Consider the following 11964-nt stretch of genomic DNA (forward strand, 5'->3'; position numbering starts at 1 on the left):
ATGGACTTTTACAACAGATCTAAATATATACATATTGTTTGAAAAAGGAAACGATGAGACGCTGCGGGGTGGGACCAAGGGCGGACCCAAGTTCAACTGAGTGGGGCCTAGACCCCCACTTAAAATTTTGAATTTCCTTTGTGTTTGTGCACATTTTGAAACAAAACACTTCAAAATGAGCAACTTTATAGAAGGTGTGCCCCCAGTCAAATATAGCGCCCCCAGTCAAAATTTTGTCTGGGTCCGCCCCTGGGTGGGACCCACGGGCAGCCTCACAAAGAGTACTACGAGGTGACGTCGCAAGAGGCAAGAGTGCCGAGAGCACGAGCCACTCGCACATTGTCTTGTTCCTCGGCGGGAGAGGGGGCTGACGTTACCCACCGCACAGATTATCAATCGATCCGGAGCGGGCTCGCGTCAATTCCTCCAGGCGCGTATTAATCGCTCGGGAGTCGCGGCCCGAGCTGCTCCGCCCGCGACCACCCCTCGGATCGATCCGGAGGCCGGAGGGGCGACTCCCCCGCTGCATCGGCGATGCCGCACGACCGGGGCGGCGCGGCGTCCGCCGTCCCCGCCTCCGAGGAGGACGCCCTGTGAGTCCGCCGCCCTAACCCCCCCCTCTAGGTCGGTCCAGTAGACGCTCCGTCTGTACGCCTTCGGTGGTCTCTCTCTGATCTCAGTTCCGCGGCAATGGCGGTGGAAATTCCGGCCCGTCTGGTGCCAGATGCGGCGTGGTCCGCGGAACCGCAGCAGGTCCCCGTGTGCTCGCCGGCGTGCGTTGAATGCGAGGGCAGAGATGGGAAGGGATGAGCAAGTCCGCACTCCTCGACGACCTGAACCCAGTCGCCTGTCCATGGGGTGGATTGAGTGTTGAGCCGATTGGCTGCTCGCAATGGCTTGAGAAGTTGCACTGCCTCAGTGCAATTGTCATCTGAATTCTGTATGAACTCCACGATAGCGATCATCACAGTCAGGGGTGGTGCAGAAACAGAGATAGTTAGCTGAGTTAGCATTTGCGTTATTACTGTATAGTCCTTATCTGTTATGTTTTTGGCAATCACGATGTTTCCTCAGTATTTATAATCCTTCTTTTACTTAGGTTTATCGATTTACTACATGAAGCTCCCCTGTCGGGTCACAGGGAGCCCAGGAGCATAGTTAGTGGCACCTTGTATTGTATATTATTGGTAAGGAGAAGTTTCTTAACACCGATTGCATTTATTCTTATCATGTATTATAAGAAGATTACCTTTGGATATAAGTTTATTTTGTAATTTATCCAAATGAACTAAAAAATTATGTTATTTTTTTTATTCTGTGGGACTGTCATTATTCAGCAAAAGATTGTTTCATTTTCTTTGTCCGCTTTTGTGATAGCTCTGCTTTCTTATTCTCTAGGTAGGTTATGCTGCTGTTTCCGTGTCAGCTCCATGGATATTTCTCCGTGTACCAGGCATGATCCCACCATTGCTATGCAGCTCCAATGTTATCCTTCTACTTCTTACAGGTTTTCTATCAGATCGGCTGGCTCATTCTTTCGTTTGTTCATCTCAAGTTATGTCTCTTCACTTGATTTGTTTACTTAATGTTCACGCGAAATTCAACGCAGGCATTTTTCAACAATATTGGGTCCATCAGGTTAGGAAAGTGAGGTTGCAGGTACGGCCAATCAAAAAGATACTTTACTTTGGTTTGTTATATGTTTCTTAATAGTTCATGTAATAGTGGTGATATGTTTGTTGGAGTAACCAATTAGATGGACACTTCATAAGTTTCATGAATATATGCTCCCCAGTGGAAAACCTTTTCAATTATTCTCCTCAATAGGATTCAATGTTTTGTTTGAATATCAATATGATCAGCTTTTATGCTCTCTTATCATTCTGTTCCCTTCTTATCCTATAGTTACATTATTGTTACCTTCCCTTAACAAAAATGAACTTCTAACCATTGTACTCAAGGTCCCTAATTTCATTGTTCCGCAACTTCCTTTTATTGTACTTTAACATGCTGCGTCTCTTTGTTTTGTTTTGCATATTAACCAGTGCATTTCTGCTTTTGACATGCAGGGCTATTACGATTTCAGCCAGAAACTGAAGCACATTGCTCGACTTCCATTTGCCACTGTTGCTTATGGTGAGGAGTACCAAACAAATTTGCACAACGCTCTAAAACCAGCATTTATCATTACTTTATAAATTATAACTAGCATTGGCCACTTAGTGAGCTGCTGCTTCATTACGTGATCACATTTCACCTTCTTGGTGACATCTCTTGAGAGTGTGTGTATAGCTTTTGGTTATGATTTTTATCTTCCTAGTCCTGATTTAATAATCTATCAACACAATGAATTAAGGTCTAGGTGATTCATGAATTCTAAAGTTTCGCAGTCAAACTGACTCATTGTTATTGTGTATTGCTTCTGCAGGCACTGCTTTAATGCTCTTAATCATAGTTTGGCAGCCTTATGTACAAATACTATCAATTTCACTGTTGCTAAGGTACACCTTTGCCGCTGTATTTAGCCTCTGTAAAATTGTGAGATCTTTCTTGACTCATGATTATTTAGTGGAAGTTGAGGATGCCTAAGCTTATCTGGGATGATTTTCTGCAACCTGGCAAGAAAAGCATTATTCCCTTTAACTTGATCTATACAAGTGTACTACAAAGCAAAATACATGGGCATGTTCTCAAGCAAAATGGCAAGAGAAGGCAATGCATGGACGTATACGGCATGTTTCCGTTGTTTCAGTCTAAAGTTTCGGTTGGTTACTTATGTTGTCACAATGTTGTTGTGTTTAAACTCACATGCTAATATTCTGTTCTGTTGACATAAGTTCAGCTGTCAGTTCACCCAAAAATTAGAGTTCCTGGGCTGAAGTTTTAAGATGTTTATGGTTTTTCGCTTTGGGGAGCCTGTTTCTAACTTGATAGTATAGTGTGCCAAACTAAACTGAGCTTACAAGTCCAGTTGCCATAATACAGGATTGCTATCGTGGTTGAAGCAACATTTGCCGGATGCTTTATGAGCTTATACATATGTGAGTCATAAATTGTTGTTTGTTAGATAGCTAGAATCATGTCAATCTGTGCCCTCTTGTGCAATTTATGATTTGTGGAACACTTACTAAAATTTCTGTTAAATCTTTATTTTTACAACCACAATTAGGTTAATTTCTTCTGGAATTGTATTAACCAAGCAACACTGCCATTTCTTGAATGGTATTCCACATGTTTCTCATGGTTTTTTCAGTTCATCTACCTAATGAAATACATCTGCCTTGAGTCCCCCCCCCCCCCCCCCCCCCTTAGAAATGCATGTTTGGTACCATTAGATGGTCTTAAGATGCAATGCCTGACGGTTCCTTTTACAGGGTATATCCATAAGTACAATTCTTTGGATGGGCGGCCTGATATATTGCGGTCATTATATTCTGCACTTCAACCATCTACAACGACTTTGGAAGATCGAAGGTACCCAAGTAGTAATAACAGGGCACTGCCGATATGCTAGACTTTTCTATGTTAATTGATATGTATCTTATATTTCATATTTGAAAATTCGCTGGTTACTATTGTCTCTGCACATCAAGGTTCAAAATATTGGACATTGGGTTCATATTGGTTTGGCTTGAAAGGATTGTTATGATTGAAATATCGACTGATATAACCAAAATATTGATCGATACTCAGCATCGGCAGCCAGCTGACACAAAAGATATTATGAACTGCACATACAACATCTGTCTTCTTCACACAGTTTGCACCACTGCAGGCTTAGGTGTGTGTGTGCATGTGAGTTTACTGTTTCGGACAGGATTGTTTAACTCATATCTACAGAAAAAGAATTCAAACTTATCTACTGAACTCACGTCTAGCAGCAAGCGACTTCAAAGAGTTAAAACTATGTCACCGGACATGGTACTGCTAGTAGAGCTAGGCGTACTGATGCATTTATTTTCCACCAGATATTATGATGGCCGTCTTTCTGACCAGCAGATGGCATTACTTCAATACCAAAGGGAGAATATTCATTACCTGAGTGAGGAGGTACGTAGAAAATGAAAACAACTGTGATGCTGAATAATCAAGACCCATCTTACTAAATCTATTCTCGTTTGTATACTTAGACCCTTTGTAACAGTTTTAGAGAAGGTAACATGTAACACAACTATGTGCGTTTTTTAAATCTTATTGCCTTATGTAACATTTTTAGAGGAGGTAACATGTAACACAACTATGAAAACAACTGTGATTGCCATTGTTTTATTTATATCTTTATGCAACATAAGCAGCTGAACTTTTATTCATACTATTTCCTGAAAGGAGGAATGAGCTGGACCTTTCTAATTCTTTGCTGCCTTGCTCAGGCAGATCACTACTTTGCACTGAAAAATTGGATTACCTTTCTGGTCAAATTAACACGGATTATAATACTAAATTAGTTGCACTTTTAGAACTTTGGTTGTTGACCAGCCGTTTCCTTTTTCTTTTCTTGAAAGGTGCTGCGCTTGCAAGAATGCTTGAGCAAATATCAGAGAACTGATGTTGGGAACACTCCTCAGGTCTGCACTACACTGACTGCCCTGCATTAGTTTTCTTCAACTGGCACTTGCAGAGGCTCAAAATCAGAGAATAAACTTCTTAGATGTTATATGAAGTGGTGGATTGCCTGAAGTTATTCCCTTTTCTAATTCGGCAGGTTGATCTTGTCCATCTTTTAGCATCTCGTGACCAAGAACTTCGCGCACTCTCCGCCGAGGTAATAATCTCTACTATCTTAAGCCAGGCCATTTTTCATGAGCTTGCAAGGCATGTGCCCAAGGTGAAATCACCTGTCTCGGGCCACTTAAGGGAAATGCTTACATAAACTTATTGCATGTATGTCTACTGTGCAAACTAGTTGACTGTTTGTGTTAATTGTCTAGTCTTTTAATTTGAAATCATACTATAATTTAGAAAATCTGTGAATACTGATATGAGAACCATTTACTTGAGTCATTCATCTTTAACACCGTTAGTGAACCTTCCATCGTGAAGTATCCCGTACTAATTAAATGTTCAGATGAACCAAGTGCACTCAGAGCTTCAGCTTGCTCGTGGCCTAATTGATGAAAAGGACTCGGAGATCCAGCGTATTCGTTTGAGCAATAATCAGGTATGTTTTAGCAAATACCATTCTTCCATAGCGTGATGATCAACGCAGTGCTTTCTACGCCTGCTTGCAAAGCATTCTTACTTGATTATGAACATGCTGGGTGCAGTATGTTGAAGAAAATGATAGACTCAGAGCTATTCTTGGAGAATGGAGTTCTCGAGCAGCAAAGGTACTCTGGATAATTGAAGTGCTATTGTTTGACCTGTGGCATTTTCATACTCTTCCCCATCATAATTTTTTGGATGCGCTCAACAGCTTGAACGGGCACTGGAGGCAGAGCGACTGTCAAACATTGAACTGCGGAAGAGCATTGCGAAATTCCGAGGCCAATTGCATAAGGAGCAACACGCCTGATTCCCCTGTTCTAGGAATAGAATAGATTCATCTGGTGGTGTGTGTTAGCTGGTTAACGACTCTTCAGCTGCTGAAGGTTTCGCCCAGGACAACTGATCAAAGATGATCATCTCATGTGAGGTATTAGAACTACAAACCCGAAACCCCTGACTGTTGGCAGTTCAGGAGCATCAACAGTTTCACTAAAAATTATAACATAGTACAAGATCAGTATGCTGCCTGATTTGCATCAGAAGGAAGGAATATGCATATGCGGCAGCTCTTGTGAATGCACAGTTTGTGTATAAATCTGAAAAGAGTTGGTTAATGCCTTAATGGAGTATTGGGGGATGTAGCATTGGCTTGGTTGGATCTTGAGCCTTTCTATTTGATGCTTCTGCAGTGACATCTCGGCATGTAAAAAGTGGTGTGTTATTTTCTGACAGATTACAAAATGGAAGGTGGTCAACTTTTTTTTTTTACGACAGTAAAGGCGGTGAACTGTTGACCTTGAAAAAAACACATCATCTATGTATGTCTATGTGGAGAAGCATGAGCCTGTGAGCTTTCAGGTTCAGGAGCTAAAATTCTAAATAAAGTCGACCCGCATAAGCTGTCATGTCACTCTTGTACCACAATACTTGTAGCTGGGGGATCTTGTACTAGTTTCTCCAACACAAGTATTTAGGTACAGAGGGAGTATATTGCAATAGACATATCACTCTTGGAAGATATCAAACGGAACATTTTTTTTAACAAAGTTTAGCAGAATGAGGAACTGGGTTCATCTGGGGAAAACTAAGCACATGAGATTCTTTTGATTCTTCTGAGGGAAAATGCTCCTGGTTTGTACTGAAACACACTGAGTGTCCCTTTTAGCTGATACTCCAATTATATGGTATGTTTTGCTTAAAAATATATTTTGCTCAAAAGTCAAAACTAAAAGAATGTTGATTTTAAGAAGGGAAGCAATCAACAGACCACGGGGAATACAAAGATGCAAACTTGATACATTAAGTAACCAACATTTTTGTTGTTGTTGCAGGTATGAAACTTGTATTAATCAAGGAACATCCGGGTTACGGTCTTTCATACATAAATTCACTACCCCGGACGGGCCAGCGGCCAACCAAACAACTGTTCTACCTGGGCTTATGTTCATATTATTCATGATAAATATTTAAGTCTTCTCTGAACACTAATATGATTCTTATGTGCATGATTATGACAGCTTCATAATTCTCTTTGATCTGTTGATATAGATTGGACAACTAGATTGATATTTCTTTGGTGAGAGAGGTGCGTTGTAGTAGGTTCAACCTGACGAATTTTTATATCCCAGTGACAGAACGAGACAAGATGCGTTTTTGTGTTGCTGCTACTAAGGATAACACAATGGGGTTTATTCAAATTGCTTGAGTTTACGAGTTTATTTTGTCTACATCATGTCATCATTCTCCATGCATTACTCTGTTTTACTTAATACTCTAGATGCATGTTAGCTAGCGGTCAATGAGTGGAATAATAGTAATATGTACAGGAAGGAGTCGGTCTATTTGTTTGTGGACGTGATGCCTATATACACATGATCATTACCGTGAATATCACATAACTATCTTTTTTTTTCTATCAACTGCCCAATAGTAATTTGTTTACCCAGTGCATGCTGTTTTCATGAGAGATGTCATTAGGGAAAACTATGACCTCGGGGTTTATTGATCATATATTTACAAAACCTTCAATACCTTGCTTCCCTTTACTTGTTTTTATTTTATTTTGCAATTTACAATTATCTACACACCCCACTTGATTGCAAATAACAATATCAAGGGGAATGACAACCCTCTTGCCAATGTTGGGTGCAAGTTATTTTCTTTTTTGTGTGTAGCCGCTGAAGACTGTCGTGGTTGATATTCCTATTGGTTCGATAAACCTTGGTTTGATAACTGAGGTAAATACTTACCCATATTATGCTGCGATAACCCGTTCCTCTTCACGAAAAACCCAACGCATATCACAAGTATAAGAAGGATTTCTGGCGCCGTTGCGAGGGAATATCATCACCACATACCAAGTAACTTCACATAAATTGCACTAGCCCTTTCCATCAGTACAGACTTTTGGTTGTGTTGATGATATTCCCTCGCAACGCACCGTCGATCGCCCGCACCGTCTCATCGCCGTCGGCACCACCTTGGTGAGCCCCTTGTTCTTATCCTTTTTATAAAAACTATCTTATTTGTATGATTTAGATAGTTACTTGTATAATTTTCTTACTTGTATGATTTTTTGTTATACATAGTGCCATGGTTTTGATATCCGTGCCCATCGGTCCTCGTTCGGTTTACGATCCGTATCTGGTATATTCTCTTTTTTACTATTTGTTGCATTTCGTGTTTATGACAATTATGCCCATGAAGTTGACATAGATATTTTTATCTAGGAGGTAGTTGAACCAGAAATTCCAATGGACTCTATTGTCGAGAAGTTAAATTTAGTTGAAAAAGAAAACGAGGATTTGAAAGGAAAATTGAAAAGAGTTGAAGAAGAGAAGATGATATTGGAGTTGTACGTTGTCGATGTCGTCGATGATCACAAGATCAAGATGGATGCAATGCGCTTGAAGATTAGAAGGATTAGAAAATATGCCCTTAATAAAGAGGCTTGGACTATGCTGTTCGATCAATTGTTACCTTAGTTGCGATCTTGGTCGCATTTGCTGTTGCATTTAAATGCTTTAGCTAGAAACTCTTCTATGTTGTTTTATGAGAATAAGTGTGTATGAACCTTATGTGTGAACTTGTATTAATTTGGTCTTCTCGATCTTGTGTAATGAAGATGAACCGGCAATGGATGTACGATGACCGACGCTCTCCCCAATTCATTAATGGCTTGCAGAGTTTTCTGCATACGGCCGAGGCAAACCAGCGGGATGGTTTTATGTGTTGTCCATGTGCTGTATGTAAGAATGATAAAACTTACTCTAAGTCAAGGGTCATTCACATCCACCTGTTTACGTCCGGTTTCATGTCCAGCTATAACTGTTGGACCAAAAACGGAGAAAGAGTGGTTATAATGGAAGAGAATGAAGAAGATGGTGATGACGGCTATCCTTCATTCCCTGAATACGATGGTACTACAATGGAGGAAGAAGCTGAAGTAGAGGCACCAGATGAGCCCGCTGATGATCTTGGTCGGGCCATTGCTGATGCAAAGAGAAACCACGCAAGTGAAAATGAGAAGCTGAAGTTGCAGCACATGTTAGAGGGTCACAAGAAATTGTTGTACCCAAATTGCTAAGATGACAAGAAGAATGTGGGTACCACACCGGAATTGCTGCAATGGAAGGCAGAGAATGGTGTATGTGACAAGGGTTTTGAAAAGTTGATGAAATTGTTAAAGAAGATGCTTCCAAAGGACAACGAGTTGCCCGACAGTACGTACGAAGCAAAGAAGACTATATGCCCGCTAGGATTAGAGGTGCAGAAGATACATGCATGCCTTAATGACTGCATCCTGTACCGCGATGAGGAGTACGAGAATTTGAATGCATGCCCGGTATGTGGTGTTGAGCGCTATAAGATCGGCCGCGATGACCCTGGTGAGGATGTTGAGGTCCAGTGCCCCAGGAAGAGGATTCCTGCCAAGGTGATGTGGTATGCTCCTATAATACCACAGTTGAAACGTTTGTTCCAAAACAAAGAGCATGCCAAGTTGATGCGATGACACAATGACGAGTGTAAGAAAGGCGGGAAGTTGAGAGTACCCATAGATGGGTCGCAGTGGAGGAAAATCGAGAGAGAGTGGTCGGACTTTGCAGATGACCCAAGGAACTGTTGGTTTGGTTTAAGTGTAGATGGCATTAATCCTTTTGGGGAGCAGAGCAACAATCATAACACCTGGCCCGTGACTCTATGTATCTATAACCTTCCTCCTTGGTTGTGCATGAAGCGGAAGTTCATTATGATGCGAGTGCTCATCCAAGGCCCCAAGCAACCTGGCAATGACATTGATGTGTACCTGAGGCCATTAGTTGAAGAACTTTTATAGTCGTGGGATATCAAAGGTGTACGTGTGTGGAATGAGCACAAACAACAGGAATTTGACCTACGAGCGTTGTTGTTTGTAACCATCAATGATTGGCATGCTCTTAGTAACCTTTCAGGACACACAAACAAGGGATACCACACATGCACGTACTTTTTAGATGATACCGAAAGTATATACTTGGATAAATGTAAGAAGAATGTGTACCTAGGACATCGCCGATTTCTTCCGATCAAGCATCTCTTAAGAAAAGAAGGCAAGCATTTCAAAGGTGAGGCAGATCACCGGAAGAAGCCTGACAACCGTACTGGTGATCATATAGGCCATATGTGTTGGAAAAATGCCCTAGAGGCAATAATAAATTAGTTATTATTATATTTCTTTGTTCATGATAATCGTTTATTATCCATGCTATAATTGTATTGATTGGAAAACAAATACATGTGTGGATACATAGACAAAACACTGTCCCTAGTAAGCCTCTAGTTGACTAGCTCGTTGATCAAAGGTGGTCGAGGTTTCCTGACCATAGACAAGTGTTGTCACTTGATAACGAGATCACATCATTAGGAGAATCATGTGATGGACAAGACCCAAACTATGAACGTAGCATGTGATCGTGTCATTTTATTGGTATTGTTTTCTGCGTGTCAAGTATACATTCCTATGACCATGAGATCATGTAACTCACTGACAACGGAGGAATACCTTGTGTGTATCAAACGTCACAACGTAACTGGGTGACTATAAAGGTGCACTACAGGTATCTCCGAAGGTGTCCGTTGAGTTAGCATGGATCAAGACTGCGATTTGTCACTCCGTGTGACGGAGGGGTATTTCGGCGCCCACTCGGTAATACAACATCACACACAAGCCTTGCAAGCAATGTGACTCAAGTGTGAGTCACGGGATCTTGTATTACGGAACGAGTAAAGAGACTTGCCCGTAACGAGATTGAAATAGGTATAGGGATACCGACGGTCAAATCTCGGGCAAGTAACATACCAAAGGACAAAGGGAATGATATACGGGATTATATGAATCCTTTGCACAGAGGTTCAACCGATAAGATCTTCGTAGAATATGTAGGATCCAATATGGGCATCCAGGTCCCGCTATTGGATATTGACTGAGGAGTGTCTCGGGTCATGTCTACATAGTTCTGGAACCCGCAGGGTCTGCACACTTAAGGTTCGATGATGTTTTAGTATAGTTGAGTTATATGTGTTAGTGACCGAATGTTGTTCGGAGTCCTGGATGAGATTACGGACGTCACGAGGGTTTCCGGAATGGTCCGGAAATGAAGATTGATATATAGGAAGTTGGTGTTTGGATTCCGGAAAGTTTTCGGGCATTACCGGGAGTGTACCGGGAGTGACGAATGGGTTCCGGGGGCCCACTTGGTGCGCCCACCACGCCCAAGGGGTCCACATGGGTTTATTGGATGCACAATAAGGTATAATGGGCTGACAAAGTCATCCAAGGAAATCCCATGAGTAAAAAGTGGGAAATCCAAAAGAAATGGGAAAATAAGGAAGGAGTCCTAATCCAAGTGGGATTGGAGTGGGACTCCTCCCTCCCACTTCGTCCGACCCAAGGAAGGCCTCCTTTGGTCGGCGCCTGCTATTTCTCAAACAACAAGGCCAAAATTTGACACGTTGACAAAGACTTGCTTGCGTTGGTTTTTCCCTTGAAGAGGACAGGGTGATGCAGCACAGGAGCAGTAAGTATTTCCCTCAGTTTGAGAACCAAGGTATCAATCCAGTAGGAGAATCTCGTCAAGTCCAGAGTACCTGCGCAAACACAAAAGAGCTTGCACCCAACGCTATAAAGGGGTTGTCAATCCCTTCAAGATTGATTGCAAAGTGAGATCTGAAGGCGGAAAGTGCAACGAAGTAAAAGAGTAAGGCTGAAAATATGGTGTGGAGTAGACCCGGGGGCCATAGTGTTCACTAGAGGCTTCTCTCAAAATAGCAAATATCACGGTGGGTGAACAAATTACTGTCGAGCAATTGATAGAACCGCGCAAAGTCATGACGATATCTAAGGCAATGATCATACATATAGGCATCACGTCCGAGACAAGTAGACCGATACTTTCTGCATCTACTACTATTACTCCACACATCGACCGCTATCCAGCATGCATCTAGTGTATTGAGTTCATGACGAACAGAGTAACGCCTTAAGCAAGATGACATGATGTAGAGGGATAATATCAAACCAATGATGAAAACCCCATCTTTTTACCCTTGATGGCAACAACATGATGCATGCCTCGCTACCCCTTCTGTCACTGGGTGAGGTCACCGCACGGTATGAACCCAAAACCAAGCACTTCTCCCATTGCAAGAATCATAGATCTAGTTGGCCAAACAAAACCAACAACTCAAAGAGAATTACAAGGATATGAAATCATGCATAAG

General features: G+C 41.7%; 1 protein-coding gene across 2 annotated transcripts; it reads left to right on the plus strand.

Annotated features, from left to right (window-relative positions):
- Nucleotides 1–322: 322 nt before the first annotated feature.
- Nucleotides 323–5971, plus strand: LOC123401192 (protein FIP1-like). Of its 2 annotated transcripts, XM_045094924.1 has the most exons (14): nt 323–593; nt 1100–1187; nt 1399–1507; nt 1610–1659; nt 2070–2136; nt 2429–2501; nt 2986–3041; nt 3375–3474; nt 3969–4050; nt 4503–4565; nt 4703–4762; nt 5066–5158; nt 5265–5327; nt 5414–5971. In XM_045094924.1, the coding sequence occupies exons 1-14, from the start codon at nt 535–537 to the stop codon at nt 5510–5512; spliced, it is 1062 nt and encodes a 353-aa protein (XP_044950859.1). In that variant the 5' UTR covers nt 323–534; the 3' UTR covers nt 5513–5971. The 2 variants fall into 2 exon arrangements, with proteins under 2 accessions (XP_044950859.1, XP_044950860.1); XM_045094925.1 differs by lacking the exon at nt 323–593 and having other exon boundaries at nt 1403–1507.
- Nucleotides 5972–11964: the final 5993 nt, after the last annotated feature.

This window comes from Hordeum vulgare, chromosome 6H (assembly GCF_904849725.1).
Source record: "Hordeum vulgare subsp. vulgare chromosome 6H, MorexV3_pseudomolecules_assembly, whole genome shotgun sequence".
Lineage (NCBI taxonomy): Eukaryota > Viridiplantae > Streptophyta > Magnoliopsida > Poales > Poaceae > Hordeum > Hordeum vulgare.

Coding starts and splice junctions, on each gene's coding strand:
- LOC123401192 (XM_045094924.1), top strand. CDS start 535: ATGCCGCACGACCGGGGCGGCGCGGCGTCCGCCGTCCCCGCCTCCGAG. Junction 2,502..2,985: donor TCAATTTCACTGTTGCTAAG/GTACACCTTTGC, acceptor GCCATAATACAG/GATTGCTATCGTGGTTGAAG. Junction 3,475..3,968: donor ACGACTTTGGAAGATCGAAG/GTACCCAAGTAG, acceptor ATTTTCCACCAG/ATATTATGATGGCCGTCTTT.